The sequence below is a fragment of the Phocoena sinus genome, chromosome 8 (assembly GCF_008692025.1).
Source record: "Phocoena sinus isolate mPhoSin1 chromosome 8, mPhoSin1.pri, whole genome shotgun sequence".
Classification (NCBI taxonomy): domain Eukaryota; kingdom Metazoa; phylum Chordata; class Mammalia; order Artiodactyla; family Phocoenidae; genus Phocoena; species Phocoena sinus.
The window spans coordinates 102,458,891-102,474,532 of record NC_045770.1 but is presented as its reverse complement, the minus strand read 5'-3'; the positions used below and the strand labels follow the sequence as shown (position 1 = coordinate 102,474,532).

The 15,642-nt window shown below is 58.2% G+C and overlaps 2 protein-coding genes across 7 annotated transcripts; one reads left to right on the top strand and one right to left on the bottom strand.

The window, feature by feature from the left end:
• Positions 1-1,530: 1,530 nt before the first annotated feature.
• GPR137 (G protein-coupled receptor 137) lies at positions 1,531-6,101 on the bottom strand. Of its 3 annotated transcripts, XM_032641061.1 has the most exons (8): positions 5,597-6,101; positions 4,112-4,483; positions 3,979-4,028; positions 3,028-3,253; positions 2,764-2,913; positions 2,510-2,638; positions 2,283-2,398; positions 1,533-1,990 (listed from the first exon to the last, which is right to left on the bottom strand). In XM_032641061.1, exons 2-8 carry the CDS (start codon positions 4,466-4,468, stop codon positions 1,831-1,833), a joined length of 1,188 nt encoding a protein of 395 aa, XP_032496952.1. In that variant the 5' UTR covers positions 4,469-4,483; positions 5,597-6,101; the 3' UTR covers positions 1,533-1,830. The 3 variants fall into 3 exon arrangements, with proteins under 3 accessions (XP_032496951.1, XP_032496952.1, XP_032496953.1); XM_032641060.1 differs by lacking the exon at positions 5,597-6,101 and having other exon boundaries at positions 1,531-1,990; positions 4,112-5,409; XM_032641062.1 differs by lacking the exon at positions 5,597-6,101 and having other exon boundaries at positions 3,130-3,253; positions 4,112-5,411.
• Positions 6,102-6,223: 122 nt separating this feature from the next.
• Positions 6,224-15,509, top strand: BAD (BCL2 associated agonist of cell death). Of its 4 annotated transcripts, none has more exons than XM_032641063.1 (4): positions 6,224-6,308; positions 6,593-6,787; positions 14,240-14,433; positions 15,004-15,509. In XM_032641063.1, the coding sequence occupies exons 2-4, from the start codon at positions 6,601-6,603 to the stop codon at positions 15,127-15,129; spliced, it is 507 nt and encodes a 168-aa protein (XP_032496954.1). In that variant the 5' UTR covers positions 6,224-6,308; positions 6,593-6,600; the 3' UTR covers positions 15,130-15,509. The 4 variants fall into 4 exon arrangements, with proteins under 4 accessions (XP_032496954.1, XP_032496955.1, XP_032496957.1 ...); XM_032641064.1 differs by having other exon boundaries at positions 6,245-6,410; XM_032641066.1 differs by having other exon boundaries at positions 6,262-6,355.
• The last annotated feature ends 133 nt before the right edge of the window (positions 15,510-15,642 follow it).

The following is a 15,642-nucleotide window of genomic DNA, read 5'->3' as shown; positions in this document are numbered from 1 at the left end:
CCAGCCAGCGTGGCCAGCGGCACGGCCCCAACTTGGACATCAGCCGGCTCACCTCTTCGGACAGGCTCCACTCTAATCTCCCAGCATCTTCCAGGCCCACTACCAGGTGGGAAGGGCCCTCAGCTCCCCGCCCCGAGGGACAGCCTGGCCCTTGGGCTCTGCACTCATGAGGGAGGAGACCCCAGGGGACAAAGGGGTGGGGGATCCCCTGAGGCAACCTGGAATTGGCCGAGGTAGGGTTGGGACCAAGCTCTGGGAAATCAAGGTGGGGCACCTCCTGCATCCCCATCTTTTGTTCCTCACTTCCATGCCCATCCCCCAGCCAGGAACGGGTGCCAGCACTCCCTCCCCCACTGTCTGAACAGCAGGGCCCTGGCAGGTCCTGGAACTCATCTCCTCTCTGCTCTTACCCATTTCTTTACAACTCTGATCTTGCCAAAGACCCTCCTCTTGCCTGGGGGCCTCAGCCTTCACTTGGGTGGTTTTAAGCATGGGCTCTAAGGCTGGCCATCCTCTACCAGTAGGGGGCCTAGACAGGTTACCGAACTCTCCCCACCTCCCAGTCCTCACAGAAAAGGGATGACTCTCACCTCAGGCTGCTGTTCTGAGCATTAAAGTGGTTGGTATTTGTAAATGCTCAAAACAGAGCCTGGCACTCACAACTAAGTGCCCTACAAATGTTGGCAATTTTCCTTTCAACAAAAAGTGATGGTCCAGTTTTGAGCTGATTCTCTGAATCTCAGATGCCTTCTCTGGAGGCCCTGAGGCCTGCTGCTTAGGAGAGTCCCAGGTGAAGGGTTTCAAGACAGGCTCCGTGCTAGGCCCCAGGAACTCCCATGAGCTGGAACAATTGGCCACACACATGGGCAGGAGACAGACCCTCTGATAAATGACTCCCGGCCGAGGGACAGATGACATCTGTAAGGGCTGTGACTACAGAGGGCAGTGACTGCACTATTAGGGACAGTCAGGGAAGGGGCCCCCCAGGACCACCAGGCAGGCTGTGTCGGGGCAGCCCAACCATCTGGCCAAATCCACACCTGCTAGGGAGATGGGGGCTGCTCGGTTACTGGCCAGCTCCTCCTCCGCAGGCCTTGGACTAACTCCTGGACCTGAAGGCCAGGTTGGGCATAATGACAGGGAAACAGGGTCTCTAGAAATGCCTACCCACTAAGGGTAATAGGCATAGGAGCCATGCAATCACTGTGCCAAGGGACCCGGGAGGGGGGGACACAGTTCCCTGACCTGGAGATGGTAGGCTTCATAAAGGAGGTGAAATTTGAAGCAGATCTTGAGGAAAGAGTAGAAATTATTCAAGTGGCGAGGGGACCGGAGTGGGAGCAGGGTCCTTCTGGTCTCTCTTCCCCTCAGACTGCAGGCTCCTCCGTCTCCTCACCCACCAGCCTCAGGGGAGGTAAATGGCCCCTGCCCAGCCCAGCAGCCCCCCTCAAGGGCCGGTGTCTGATCAGCCTTAGACCAAACAGGCAACTGTGTGAGAAACACAAGCAGACAACTGACAGACAGTGAATAGACTCGGGGCACAGACACTGTTTATTGAGTGGCAGGCGCAGGAGAGGTAGCTGGCTCTGGTGTAGAAGCAGAGGTGGTAGATCATGCCAGGCTGCTATGAGCCTCTGGCAGCCAGGGCCATGCCCCCCATCCTAGGGGACAGCACAAGCTCACTACAACAGGAGTAGCAAGGAGCCGGCCTGGGAAAGAGGCAGCCACAGCCCCCGGGATCCTGGGCAAGAAGCGGCAGATGAACTTGGCACAGGGGTCTAGGGTGGGAGGGACTGGGGTCTGGGTGTTCTGCAGGGAGATGAAGGGGGATCACGTCTGTGGGGTAGAGTAGAGACTGTGATGGTGGCTGCCTGGTCCCAGAACCTGGGAGAAGAGCAGAGGAGTGGTCCGCGTCTGGCTGCCCCCGCACCAGCCTGGCTCCCGCCCGATGGCACCGTACCAGCTGCTGGAGCCTAGGCTGCCTGACATGCTGCAGGCAGAGAAACAGGCTCAGTCCCACGGCAGTCACTAGGACCACAGTCACAAGAGTTGGGGGAGGGAGAGACACCTGGAAGAGCCCAGTGACCCAGACCTCTCTGACTATGGCAAACTTCATCTTGGAGGGAGAGGTGGAGGCTTTAGCAATAGCAAACCACAGGGGACCTCACCTGGTACAGATCATGGCACGGGTGGGGGTGTGGGAAGGCCCAGCTGTAGGTCCCCATGGTTCAATGGGGCAACCCGGGAGCCCAGGGGTCCTGAGGTGGAACCGGGACTCCTACCTGGTGCTCTCACCCCGGCTGTGCTCCCAAGAGCAGCCCTCATCCTCGCAGTGTGCCCGGTCGAAGAAGTAGGAACGGGAGCCAAAGACCTGCCCGTTGAGGATGCGGCTGGTGCTCTGGGGGAGGGAGCCGCCATTGATGCTTCCTCCTGCCCCCCACTGCCCTACCCCACCCCCCAGAACCCAGCCCAGGTACCCCCAGTGCCGCCCCTCTCCACTGGCCCTCACCAGGTCCTGCGGGGGCCGGTGCACCCGGAAGAAGCCCACCAGCAGGGTGGTGGGCAGCAGCTCCCACACAAAGAGGATGAGGCCAAACACCAGGTAGCCTTTGTTCCCCAGGTCGTTCACCAGGTCCGCCTGTGGGGAGGCAGGGGCTGTGCCAACCTGCAGTCGTGCCAATGGGGCACCCAGACAGGGCCCAGGCCGGCTTGGGGCCAAGAGCCACAGCTACTGAGGAGGCGGCAGACGTGCCGAATGCCCACCTGATCAGAGACGTTGTACCAGTCATAATCGAAGGCGTCCAGCCGGCTCCGGGGGGCCAAGGCCAGGGCCGCCAGGTTGTAGCAGGCCCGGCTGGCATAGAGCAGAACCATGGCACCACCCATCGCAGCTGCTTGGCACACGCTGGTCCCCTGGCACAGATGACAACAGAGGATCCTTAGGGAGGGTAGGCTCCAGCTTTCTCTCTACTCTGAAGACCCCAAACACCCCACAGGACACTCAGGCATCAGCCCTTGTGGCCCTACCTTGGCCTCCAGGTAGATGCTGGTGGAGGGAGCCCGCCGGGCGACAAGGCAGAGGCAGGCGGCAAGAGAGAGTGCGCAGATAACAAACAGGGAGTCGCTCACCAGGACGCGCACCAGCAGGAGGGCCCAGGGCTGTGCCCGGCGCCGGCGGGACAGCACAGCACACAGCACATTCACCAGCAGAAAGAGCAGCGAGGCCCCCACGAAGGCCCCTCGGACAGCCAGCCTGCGGCCCACAACACGGTCAGCCCCAGAAGACCACCCCTGGCGCTCCCCCACCACCCAGCCTCCCCCAGGAGACCCCGGTGTCCATCAGAACCTCAGGTCATCCAGTCTGAACCCTGCTCCTCTAGTTTTACAGATGAGGAAACTGAAGCTAAAGGGGTCAGAAGATGACTGACGGCTGTGGTACAGCAGAAAGAGCACTGGATTGGGAGTCAGAAATCCGGGTTTAAGCCCTGGCTGTGCCTCCTGCCAGGTGTGTCATCGTGAACATGTTGCTTTACCTTGCTGGGCCCCAGTGTCGTCACCTCTCAAATGGGGCTAATAACAGCTTCACAGGTAAGTTGTAAAAATTAAAGATGTTTGTGAAAGCTCTTAATAAACTGTGAGATGTTATACAAATGACAAGAGTATCACCGCCCAAGGTCACCCAGAAGTGCCCTTTGGCTTTGGAGTTTCCAAGGGCTGGAGCCTCCAACTCTTCCTCCATCATGGATGACATTGGTACCCTCTCCCTTCACAGTATCTCAACTGTTTCTATTATAGTTGTCCTTCACATATGCAATGCCCCTGCTGAGCCATCTGCACCAGATGCCTAACTTTTCCAAGCTTTTCACAAATATCCTGGGTTGTCCTCGCCTCAGACCTACCAGGGAGGAAGGAATGGACACCGGGCTTCTCCCTGCCCCTGACCTGGAGGCTGAACCCACCAGTGTCCCGAGTACTTACAAGCCTCGGCTCATCTCTGGTCGACGCTTTGCCTTGGCCTTGAACACCACCTGGGAGCAGAGATGCCCATCATTCTTTGGGGCCCTTGGGGCTTGCCACCCCATTGCCCACCCCCACCCGTCACCATGGTTACCTGGGCAAAGTAGAGGTTCATAAGCGTCAGTGTGAAGAACTGGAGGCAGACAGGACAGCAGTAGAGAAGCCAGAAGGGCAGTGGCCCCAGACGGTTGGCTCGGGGTGTATCTCGAAAGTAGAAGGAGAAGAGGGTGGTACGCAAGGCAGCCCAGAGCAGACAGAGTGCCAGGAACACCGTCTGATAGCTGAGACGCTTGTGCCCATACAGGAGCACCAGCCAGAGCTGGGCATAGACGGAGAAGAAGAGCAGGGCGTACAGAGTGGTGTAGGCCGCAGTCAGCCCCAGGGTCACGGCGGGCGGCAGCGCAGGCACCAGCCCAGCAGCAGGCACCAGGCCAGACAGGTTACTCTCCATGTCAGGGAGGGCGGCCTGAATCCCGGAGACAGAGATGGAGGGGCTGGCAGGGGGCCAGGGAAATAAATACGGAGGGGTGGGAGTTGTAGGGTGCAGAGACAGAGATGGGGAGCTCAGGGGGAAAGAAGTTGTGGCTGGCCAGGCCCTCCCCCCCTGAATAGAGAGGGACCCTTGCCTTTGCGGGGCACAGGCAACCTGGGCCCCTCACTCAGGGGTGTGGAAGGACAGCCTTTCCTCTCCAGGGCAGAGGGGGATGGGAACACTGCTATCTGGGCCAGCCTCAGAGCCGGGGGTGGGGAGGGGGGTGGAGGTGCAGAGTCTGAAGAAGAGGGGTCCCTGGTCTAGGTCGCTGGAGTCGTCCTGGCAGGAGGGGGAGAGCCGGCCAACGCCAGTCTGCTCAGTGTGGCGGCCGCTGCTGGGGACGCTCAACGCCTGGCTCTCCCCCTCCCCAAACTGGGGGACTCTCTCCCCTCCAACAATCCGGATGGGGAGGGCCTCTGCCTTCCGTCCTCGGGATTCCGTACGCTGCCCCCACCCCACCCCCCACTGCGTCTACTCCCCAGCCGCGGGGGGCGGGAGGAGGCCGACGCCGGGTCCTCAGGCCGCCGATGGGTAGCCGGCTCCGGTCGCTGGGACGCGGGGCTCCGGCTCCCTGGCTCCCGCTGCTCCGCCCCCTCCTGCGCCTGCGCGGCCGCCGTTCGCTACGCAAATTGCTCAGAGTCTGGCCCCTGCTACGCAGAACCGCGCCGCGCCCGGCGCGGAACCGTTCGAGAATTGGCGCGACTTGCGCCGCCGGCGGGCGTCAGGGGTTACAAGAGGCGGCGAGCGGCCGTGACGCTCGGGCTGCGCCGCGTCCAGCCAGTGCCCGGGTGGGCACTGCCTGGGGCCAGCTGCCCTTGCTTCTTTGGGGGGCCGGCAGTTCCCGTGCTTCTCTTCCCCATCCTCAAATCGAGATCATGCCGCCCGACCCAGGGCGGTAACGACTTCCCTTCACCCGGTCTCTGAACGAAACTTCCGCCCTCAGCCAAGATGGCCTCCGGGGCCCGCCCCCGGGCCTTATCCCGCCTGGCCCCGCAGCCCGCGCCAGCCGGCCCGCGCACTCCCTGGCCAGCGGCGGTTCCCGCTCACCTGGCCCGCCGTCTGCCAGGCGCGAGGCTCCGCGAGTCCTATGGTCACCCTCACAGGGGCCCCTGTCCCTTCTGCGCCGGGGCAGTCATCCTGCCAGGGCGGAGGCTCCCTCTCTTATCTCGAGTGCTCCCGAATTGGCGCGGGGAGTGGCGCCCCTGATGCGGGCGGTGCGAGGTTTCCACCGCGGGGAGGAGGGAGGGGGACTTCCCGAGCCGGCCACCCGGTTCTGACGGAGCAGTGACAACAACAACAGTTGCATCCGACGGCTGAGCTTCAATTACGGCTTTGCAAAGTGCCTTCACCCACAGTAATCACCACTCAGTTTACAAGGATCACCGACTCCTGAGGGAGGTGTCATTATCCCCATTATACAGGGGTGGGAATTAAGGCCCAGAGGGCCTGAGGGACTCGTCAGCAGGAGCTGGCCCCCAGATGGGGACCCCAAAGAACCCCTCATCTGCTCCCACACACGCCCAAGGCATAAGGAAGTCGGGAGCTGAGCATCCGGAGACGTAGAAGGTACCCAGGAGGAAGGTGGGGGGCGGGGCCCGGGCCGTTAGTAGCCCCGCCTGCTGGCCAGTTAGTGACATTTCGAGAGCTGATTGGGCCGTGTCGGTGACAGTTCCCGTTGCCCAGGCAACTAGGGCCGGGCTCCCTCGGTGCTAGAGGGACGCGGCGGGCCCGGGTCAGGGGCCTCGAGATCGGGCTTGGGGTGAGACCTGTGTGCCGTCACCACGGGCGGGTCTGGCCGAGGCCTGGGTAGGGGCCTGGGGCTGCAGTACCGCCCCAGGGCTCTGAGAGATTTAGATCCTGGGTGGGTAGGTTGAGCTTCCTGCTGTGCCAGACTCAACGGACAGATGGGGGCCTGGGAGGCAGGGTGGACCTGGGGTTCTGAGGTGGGAGAGGGAGCCAGGGATGCCTGCGCGCCCCCCCCCCCACCGCCGGCCCCCGTTAGCCCCAGCTGTGCCCTAACCACCTACCATCTTACCCCCGCAGCCCAGAGCATGTTCCAGATCCCAGAGTTTGAGCAGAGTGAGCAGGAAGACTCCAGCCCTGCAGATAGGGGCCTGGGCCCCAGCCCCACAGGGGACAGGCCCCCAGGTCCCAGCAAGCACCGGCAAAGGGTCCCAGGCCTCCTGGGGGAAGCTGGTCACCAGCAGGGGCAGCCAGCCAGCAGCAGCCACCATGGAGGTAGGCACCCCTGCCCCAAAAACAACCACCTGGCCTCCAGCCCAGTAGCTCCCTGCACCCCAGCCACATCCACACTCACTGGGTGGCTTTAAGCAAGTCCCTAACCTCTCTGCACCTCAGCTTCCTCCTCAGTAAAACAGAGCAATTAGTCGCCACCAATGTAGTGCTGTGGGGATGATTAGGAATACCTAAGAAGCAGTTATAGAGCTGGTGCTTAGTAAGTGGTCAAAGTACGTAGCTCTTAGCTTAGGGCCAGGACAGAATCACTGAGAGGCAACTTAAGTCACACTTGCTTGGCATTTCCTTGGGGCTAGAAGACTTGGTGGTGCCCTGCCCCAGGCTAGCACTTTCCCTGAGATCCTGGGATCCAGCCTTCCAGCCCCAGCTATGTTCTTTCCAGCCCTGTGGCTCACACCCACACGCGGGTTGTCCTTGCCAGTTGCCAGGGCCAGGTGACCCCAAGAGGCAGACAGCCCTACCAGGCAGCGGGTCTGTGTGGGGCTGGGGAAGCATCAGCTGTCCTCCACATCTACTGAGGGGGACCCAGCGCTGAGATGGAAGGATGGGCCCTGGAGAGCAGTGGCCATTTCTCTGTAGTCCCCACCTCCCCAGTGGCCAGCACAAGCTTTGGCACCTGGAACAACCACAGAGATCTTCTGAAAACAAAACTCATGTCCCTCATCTGTGGAAGCCGAATTGACGCCCTCCCATTTTCAGGAGCAGGAAGGCTTATTAAGACCCCCTCCCCAGGGAATTCCCTGGCAGTCCATTGGTTAGGACTCAGTGCTGTCACTACGTAGGACCCGGGTTCAATCCCTGGTCAGGGAACTAGGATCCTGCAAGCCATGCGGCGCAGCCAAAAAAAAAAGAAACAAAAAGGTTGGTATTCAGTTATTAGTCAGGGATATAATCTCTAATACAAAACAAAACAAAACAAAAAACCCGCCCTAGCCCGCTGTCTGTCACACTGAACTCCTGCAGGTTTTCTTTAACTTCCAGATTTTTGCACTTGCTGTTTTTCTGCCTGAAACAGCTTTCTGCACCCCCTCACCCGGCTGTCCCTTCCCATCTTCTGTGTCAAGTGCTGAATGTATGTTCCAGCTGCCAGGGGTTCATCAGTGACCAGAAGAGAGAAACCCTTGCCCTTGTGGTTGCCCACATTCTAGTAGGTGGAGGGAGACAAACCATAAACAAAGAAACAAAGTAGTGAGTGATGTAATGCGTTAGAAGATGACGTACTACATGACACACTCTTGACTTTCTCATTGGAATCCAGAGTACTGGGGGGCCGGGGGAGTGATTTTAACTGAGGTGGTCAGGGTGGGCCTTGGTAAGAAGCAACATTTCAGCAAAGGCTAGAATCAATGAGGGGTGAGCCAGGCAGAGGTCTCTGGGAAGACAGATGCAGGCAGAGACCTGCAGGCGGGGGGAAGGGCATATGCAAAGGCCCTGAGTTCAGGACACAGTTCAGGCCAGTGAGGGGAGGGAGGTTGGAGACTCATCAAGAGTTAAGGGAGGGGGAGGGGCCGATGGACAGGGCCTTGAAGGCCCAGGTAAGGACTCTGGCTTTCCCTTTGAGTGAAAACCTAGAGGGCTTTGATCTGATTTGGACCTCGAGAGAATCACCAGGGCCCCCGTGTTGAGCCGGGTCTGCATTGGGCAGAGGCAGGGGCGGTGCCACAGGGGAGGATGGTGATCTGTGCCAGGCTGGTGGTGGTGGAAGTGGTAAGCAGCTGGACTCTGGGTTTCTCTTGAAGGTACAGCTGGCAGGATTTGCTGGCAGACAGATGTGGGGTATGAGGCACAGAGAAGATGGCTGCAAGGGATCTGGCCTGGGCACCTGGAAGGATGGAGTCGCTCTTAACTGAGATGGAACTGAGACGGCGTGGGGTGAGATCAGGAGCCCTGTTTGGGCCAGAGCAGGTTAGAGGTGCCTTTTGGGCATCCAGGTGGAGACTTCTAGTAGGGATAGATACCTGTAGAAGTTGGCAGTCGCTGATGTAGTGTTCTGTGGGCCCTGGGAACCAGTGTAGACAGGGGAGGAGCTGGACTGAGCCTGGGGATCCAGTCTGCAGAGGACAGCAGGAGAGGAGGAGTCAGCACTGGGGTCTGAGAAGGGGGGAGCGGTCTGGTAAGGAAAGGGCGAGCTGAACCCGTGAGGCTCCTTCCAGGGCCGCTGGAGGAGGACTGCGAGTAGAGCACTGGACTCGACACAGGGCCAGTGCAGCTTGGGTGGCAAGTGGGGAGGGATGATAGGAAGAGAGTTGGAGGTAGAAAGGGGAGCCCACCCCCTCTTGGCAGCTGAGCTCTGGCAAAGAGGAACAGAGGAGCAGGTGGCAGCTGAAGGCCCAAGGAGAGTCAAGGAAGGGTTGTTTTATTATGTCTTTTATGATAGAAAGGGAAATGAAAAGAGCATTTGGTGGTGGGGGGCCCATGCTGCGCGGCTTGTGGGATCTTAGTTCCCCAACCAGGGATGGAACCCATGCCCCCTGCAGTGGAAGCATGGAGTCTTAACCACTGGACCGCCAGGGAATTCCCAAAAGAGCATGTTTGTAAGCTGATGGAGTAATCCAGGAGCGAGGAAAATACTGGAGGATGCAGAAGAGAAGGGAAGCTTGCTGGAGAGGTGTCCTTGAGTAGAGAGAGCAGTTTGGTGTGCAGGGGAGGGGCGGCTCAGCTAAGAGCGGTGGAGGGCAGGGGGAGATACCTCATGGGAACTAGTAGAAGTCTCTCTCGTGGGTGCTTCCATTTTCTTGGTAAAAGGAAGCCAGGTCTTGAGCCAGGAGTGAGGGTTGGGAGAGGGATGGGGGCTGATGGGGAGAGAGGAGCAGGTTTGAAGTGGTTGTCTTGGCCTAGAGGATGGAATGTGGAAGGTGTGCTGGGCAACATCTAGGGTGCCACTGGGTCTCGTGACCATGAATCTGAACTGAGGTGGCACGGCTGTGCTTTTCTCCAGCCCCACTGGCCAGTCGGCTGCCTGTGGGAACCGGCAGGGAGTTGGCCTTAACCAGACCTGTGCTGGTCTCAGCCCAGTGAGAGAGGTGGCTGGGGGCTTAGCTCGTGTTCAGTGTAAGCTGGCCAATGTGAGGAGCCCCAGCATCATTAGAGTTGGGGTGCCAAGGCAGGGAGCTGGGGAGGACCACTTCGGTGCCATGAATGAATGAAGGCGCGAGCGGCTAAGGGCGTGGCTGGGGAGAGAACGGCAGGGAGCTCCAGTAACCTCCCGCACCCACGAGGGGCCCACCCTGTGGGCGGTGGGTGCTTGAGGCCCAGAGTGGGAAGGGTGGCACAGCCCAAGAAACTAGATTTGTGGAGGAGGGAGTGAGAATGGTCTGAAGCGGCAATAAGCCAAGGGGATGCCTATCCCAGCTCCAGGTCCAGCCATGAGGAGGCCTGCAGGGGAGAAAATAGCCACCATGTAAGAGGACTGCACTGGATTCCTTAAACTTTTCTTTTTTAATTAATTAATTTTTGGCAGCATTGAGTCTGTTGCTGCGCGCAGGCTTTCTCTAGTTGCAGCGAGCGGGGCTACTCTTCGTTGCGGTGCGCAGGCTTCTCATTGCAGTGGCTTCTTCTCTTATTGTGAAGCTCAGGCTCTAGGCGTGGGATTCAGTAGTTGTGGCTCGTGGGCTCAGGAGTTGTGGCTCACGGGATCTAGAGCGCAGGTTCAGTAGTTGTGGCTCATGGGCTTAGTTGCTCCGCAGCATGTGGGATCTTCCCTGACCAGGGCTCGAACCCGTGTCCCCTGCATTGGCAGGTGGATTCTTTTTTTTTTTTTTTTTTTTTAAACATCTTTATTGGGGTATAATTGCTTTACAATGGTGTGTTAGTTTCTGCTTTACAACAAAGTGAATCAGCTATACATATACATATGTTCCCATATGTCTTCCCTCTTGCGTCTCCCTCCCTCCCACTCTCCCCATCCCACCCTTCCAGGCTGTCACAAAGCACCGAGCTAATATCCCTGTGCCTTGCGGCTGCTTCCCCCCAGCTATCTACCTTACTACGTTTGTTAGTGTGTATATGTCCATGACTCTCTCTCGCCCTGTCAAAACTCACCCTTCCCCCTCCCCATATCCTTAAGTCCGTTCTCCAGTAGGTGGCAGGTGGATTCTTAATCACTGTGCCACCGGGGAAGTCCCAAAGAAGAATAATATTTTATTTCAGTGTCCCAAATACAATTTTGGTGGAATATAGCAATGCACAGCCATGTATATATTGTTTCTGGCTTCTTTCAAGCTATGACTGCAATGCTGAGTAGCTTGACAGAGACCGTGTGGCCTGCAAGGCCCAAAATATTTACTATGTGGCCCTTTACAGAAAACATTTGCCAGCCTCTGCTTTAGTGTTTTCTGATTTCCTCAGCTCTGGGCAAGGTGGGGGTATGTTCTCTACAGGACGGTAAGGGGCTTTTGTACCCCAAACGGCTTTGGGGACGCAGGAAGCCTCGGCCAAGACACGACAGGCAGCGCACCTGCTCAGGGAGGAGTGCCACGCTGCTCTCCTGCTGGGGGCGAGCAGTAAGTGAACCACCCACGTGTGGTAGAGCAGGATCCAAACCCAGCCCTGCCTGATGGCAAAGCCTCACTGCCTCAAACTGTCTGGAACATCACTGTTTTAATGAAGTGTGCAAGGATGCTCACAGAAGCATGAACATGGATGTGTCCAGCCCCATGCACGTACCCAGAAGCCCAATGGGTAAAGAACTTAAAGCCTGGTGGTGGGCCTAGGGGCACCTCCAGCCCTAGGCCCCTCCCAATTCCCCACCCCAGCCCCAGGCAGGCTCTCTGGAAGGATGGTGTGAGTGGGCAGGCCTGGGTACCCACCCATGCTCACAACCAGACAGGAGCCACGCCCATCTCTCACCCTTACCTTCCCCAAACTGGGAGAGGCCACCTCTGCCGTGCCCCGGGGCATGTAGGGGTGAGAGCTGATTGAAGGTTGGATGCATAGGGTGGGAGGGGCATATCCACTTCCCCCTGGGAGTTCACAGAAAATCCCTCAGATTTTTTTCTAGTAAACAGAAGGACGCTTAAATGTTCAGTTTACACTTAGGAGTGTCATTTTGACAATGGCTGGCTTAGCGTTGCTAAATCCATGGCTTTGGTAAAAATCCCCACTCCTTAGGGTAGGCCGCTGGTAAAGCTGGCACTTACAGAAGGACCAGGGGTGCCTTCCCAGACCTGAGCCCCCAAGGTGGCCCGTGGTGCTGCTGGGGGGAGCCGGGGGCATGAGAGTTAAGCACACAGGCACAGGAGCCAGACTGGTTGGGTTGGAATCCCAGCTCTGCCATCTACTAGCTGTGTGACCTTGGGCAAGTTACTTACCCTCTCTATGCCTTAGTTTTCTCCTCTGTAAAATGGGGACAGGGAGTAACCTCCTTCATAGGATGTGATGAGGACGTAAGGAATTGATACACACGAAGCACACTTCCAACCTGACACAGCGAGTGCTCTTCTGCTTGCTCTGATTCCTAGGCGAGGGTGCAGTGCCCACCTGCCAATCACTCATCTTCTGACCCTTGGGCCTTGCATCTGTCAAGTGTGGAGGTGTGTGTATTCTTAGTGCTGGTAAAGGAAAATAATAGCTGATGGTTCCTGAGCATTTAAGTGACCGGGCAGGGTGTACCAGCTGTGCGACCCTGGACAAGTTCCTAACCTCTCTGTGCTTCTACTTCCTCATGTGTGAAATAGGGAGAACTTGGCGTCTGCTTCACTGGGAAGCTGGGAGCCTGCAGGACATGAAAAATGCAGAATTGGGTGCTCTCCCTGTGTCATTTGTTCTCGTGGAGGTCCTGGGGTCTGGGGTCCATTTCACAGAGGACTACACTGAGGCCCCAAGGGATTAAAGAAAAGGCCCCAGGTCACAAAGCAGGAAGGTGGTGGTGGGGACCCCGGCCCTGCTGCCCATGCCTCATGGAACTGGTCAGCACTCTGCAGATGGGCCTATTCTCATCAGGGGTCTTGCTGCTCTCAGCTCCTTAGCCCCCACCCCCAATCCCAGCTGCTGATTTAGCTGCCCGTTCCCACTGCCAACTCACTCCTCAAAGGCTTTATGGTCTCCCTACCTACCTGACCTCAGGCTTTGGTGACGCCCAGGAGCTCCGACCACCCGCTTAGCCTAGGCCTTTCTGGATCCAGCCCCCTCTTCCCTTTTTGGCTTTCTCAGCCATGTGTCTGGAGATGGGACCCTTGGAGGCCCAGCAGCCCTGGAGCTGACCCACAGGCCTTTTGGGAGGGGATGAGACAGTTACCCCTGGCTTCAAGACCTGGTCTAGATCTTACTTTCTCCAAAACGCCTCCCTGTGGACGCTGGCCCCCTGCACTTCTTCCATGCCTGTCTTTCACTCTATACTTAGCTCTGGATTTTGCTCCTGGGAGTATTCTAGGTCTCTTCTGGACTGCGTATGGGGGTGGGGTTGGCAGGAGTTTGGGAGATGGCACACAGTACGTAGGTCGGTCAAACTCAGGACACACCTCTTTGCATAATGATCCACCACGCCCTTTCAGCTTACAAAGCACTTTCCAGCTCTTTATGTGACCCTTATGCAGTCACTGGTAGTAAGGACTGCGTTTATCCCCACAGGGAGGTGAGGGCACAGGTGCAGGGAGTTGAAGGGCAGCTGGACAAGGGAAGAAGTGTAGCTCGATGGATAATCACTGGACTCTGGATTCCAACAAACCTCTAGGGACTTCTAGCCTCAGAGCTTCACAGCTGTGGGACCCTGCACAAGTCTTAACCTCTCTTAAACCTCTGTCTTCTCATCTGCAAAGTGGAAGCAATGTTAGTACTCACCTCCCAGGATGGTTAGGAGGATAATGAAGTAATGCCCAGGGCCTACTAGCACACAGCAAGTGCTCCCTAAGTATTACCTAAAGTCAACAGACCTCTCTGGACAATTTCTCCAAAGTGGGTGCTGTGAGAGGTACAGACACGCTGCTGACAGGCTCTTGTTCTCTGGGGGCCCAAGGTCTCCTGTAGGCCACAGCAGTGAAACAAATGGACCCCAGCAGGTCAGCTGCAGGTCGCCTGGCTGGGGCGACCTCCTCATCCAGGGGACTGGTTTCCTCTGCGGGGGAATGGGGCTGAGCAAAGAGCTACCGGCCCAGGGGGTTGCTGGGAAGCCCCAGCATCACGCACTCGCAGCTCTAACTACTAGTTCTTATGCCCTTATTTTGTGCCAGGCACAGAGGAAAGTCATTTTATACACTAAGGGCCTGGCCCATTATTGGGGCTCAATTAAGATTTGTGGGATTAGTGAGAAGTTAATTCGAATCTTCACAAAAGCCCCATGAGCTTCCCTTAGGAGGGAACTGGGGCTCTGAGAGGTATAGTGATGTGCACGCAAAGACCACAGCGGGCCGACGGAGCTAATGCTGAGGGCTTCGGCAGAGCTGGGGGCAGAGAGGAGTTGAGATTCACGTCGTCCCCACCCCCTGACCTTCTCTGCAGGCACTGGGGCTGTGGAGACCCGGAGTCGCCACAGCTCCTACTCCGCGGGGACGGAGGATGAAGAAGGGACGGAGGAGGAGGAGCCCAGCCCCTTCCGGGGCCGCTCGCGCTCGGCGCCCCCCAACCTCTGGGCTGCACGGCGATATGGCCGAGAGCTCCGGAGGATGAGCGACGAGTTCCACGGCTCCTTCAAGGTGAGCTCCGGCCGGGGCGCACAAGGCACCGTAGTCCCGGAACATGCCGGGACCTATACTCCCGGGGCTCCTCCCACTGGGCTGTCCCATTCGAGTCCCACTGCATGTCGGGATTTGCGGTCTCGGGACTCCTCCCCCCAGCCTGTCCTTTCCCGAGTCCCAGGGCATTTCGGGATCTGTAACCCAGACCCCGCTCCAGAAGGCCAATGCTCCTGCGTTCCCCAAATCCTTTGAGCGCGGGGCATGCTGGCATCTGTGCTCCTGACCGACCTCTTTCGGAAATCCGGGTTCCTGGACCTCAATTTCGGAACCCCTTCTTTAATTTTCGAATTACGGTCCCATCTTCCAGGTGCCAGATCTCCAGCTCTGGCGCTTACAGGGTCCTAGGCATCCTCTCTTCCCGCCCCCGGCATGGAGGGTCTGGGATCTCGGTACAGGGCCTGCTGGCAGCTATTGTCTTTATCTCCCCCGTGATCTCACTTGGCGGTGGGATTCCGGAAGCGGAGGGGCCAGGCTCGAGGTGCCAGGATAAGTTAATTCACATAACCCTTTCCTTCTCCCACCCCGAAGGGACTTCCTCGCCCGAACAGCGCGGGCACAGCGACGCAGATGCGACAAAGCCCCAGCTGGACGCGCTTCCTTCAGTCCTGGTGGAACCGGAACTTGGCGAGAGGAGGCCCCGCCCCCTCCCAGTGACCTTCTGTCCCACATCCCGCATCTCCGAACCGCTGCTGGCGGCCATCTTGGGAGTGGGCGGAAGTCTTTTCTGCAGGCATTATGCAAAAGGAGGCTGTTTCGTCCCTTTCAGAAGGAGGCGGTCTGACCCAGAGCCCAATTCCCTTCCGGTGTGTGCAAGGACTGCGGAGGGGCTCGGCCCCCATCGGAAGTTTTGAAGTTTTTCCGCCCTTAGGTGCTGGAAATGGCCCTGTGACCCCGCCCCCGGCGCTGGGCTGCCACAGTCGCCCTCGCCAGTTGCGAGCCGGAATTAACCCTAACTTCGCCAGAACCCGTTCTTCCGCGGTAACGCTGCGGGCCGATGCTCGCTAGAAATGTGGTAATAAAGCCCGCGTCTATGCCGTGGAGTCTCCTATGTCCGTCGCTTGGAGCTTCGCGGGCAGGGGGAGCGGTAGCACTGACAGAGTTTCAAAAGATGCCCCCGTTTTATATATAAGGGAAATTGAGGCTGTTTCTGAGTGACATCATGGGACC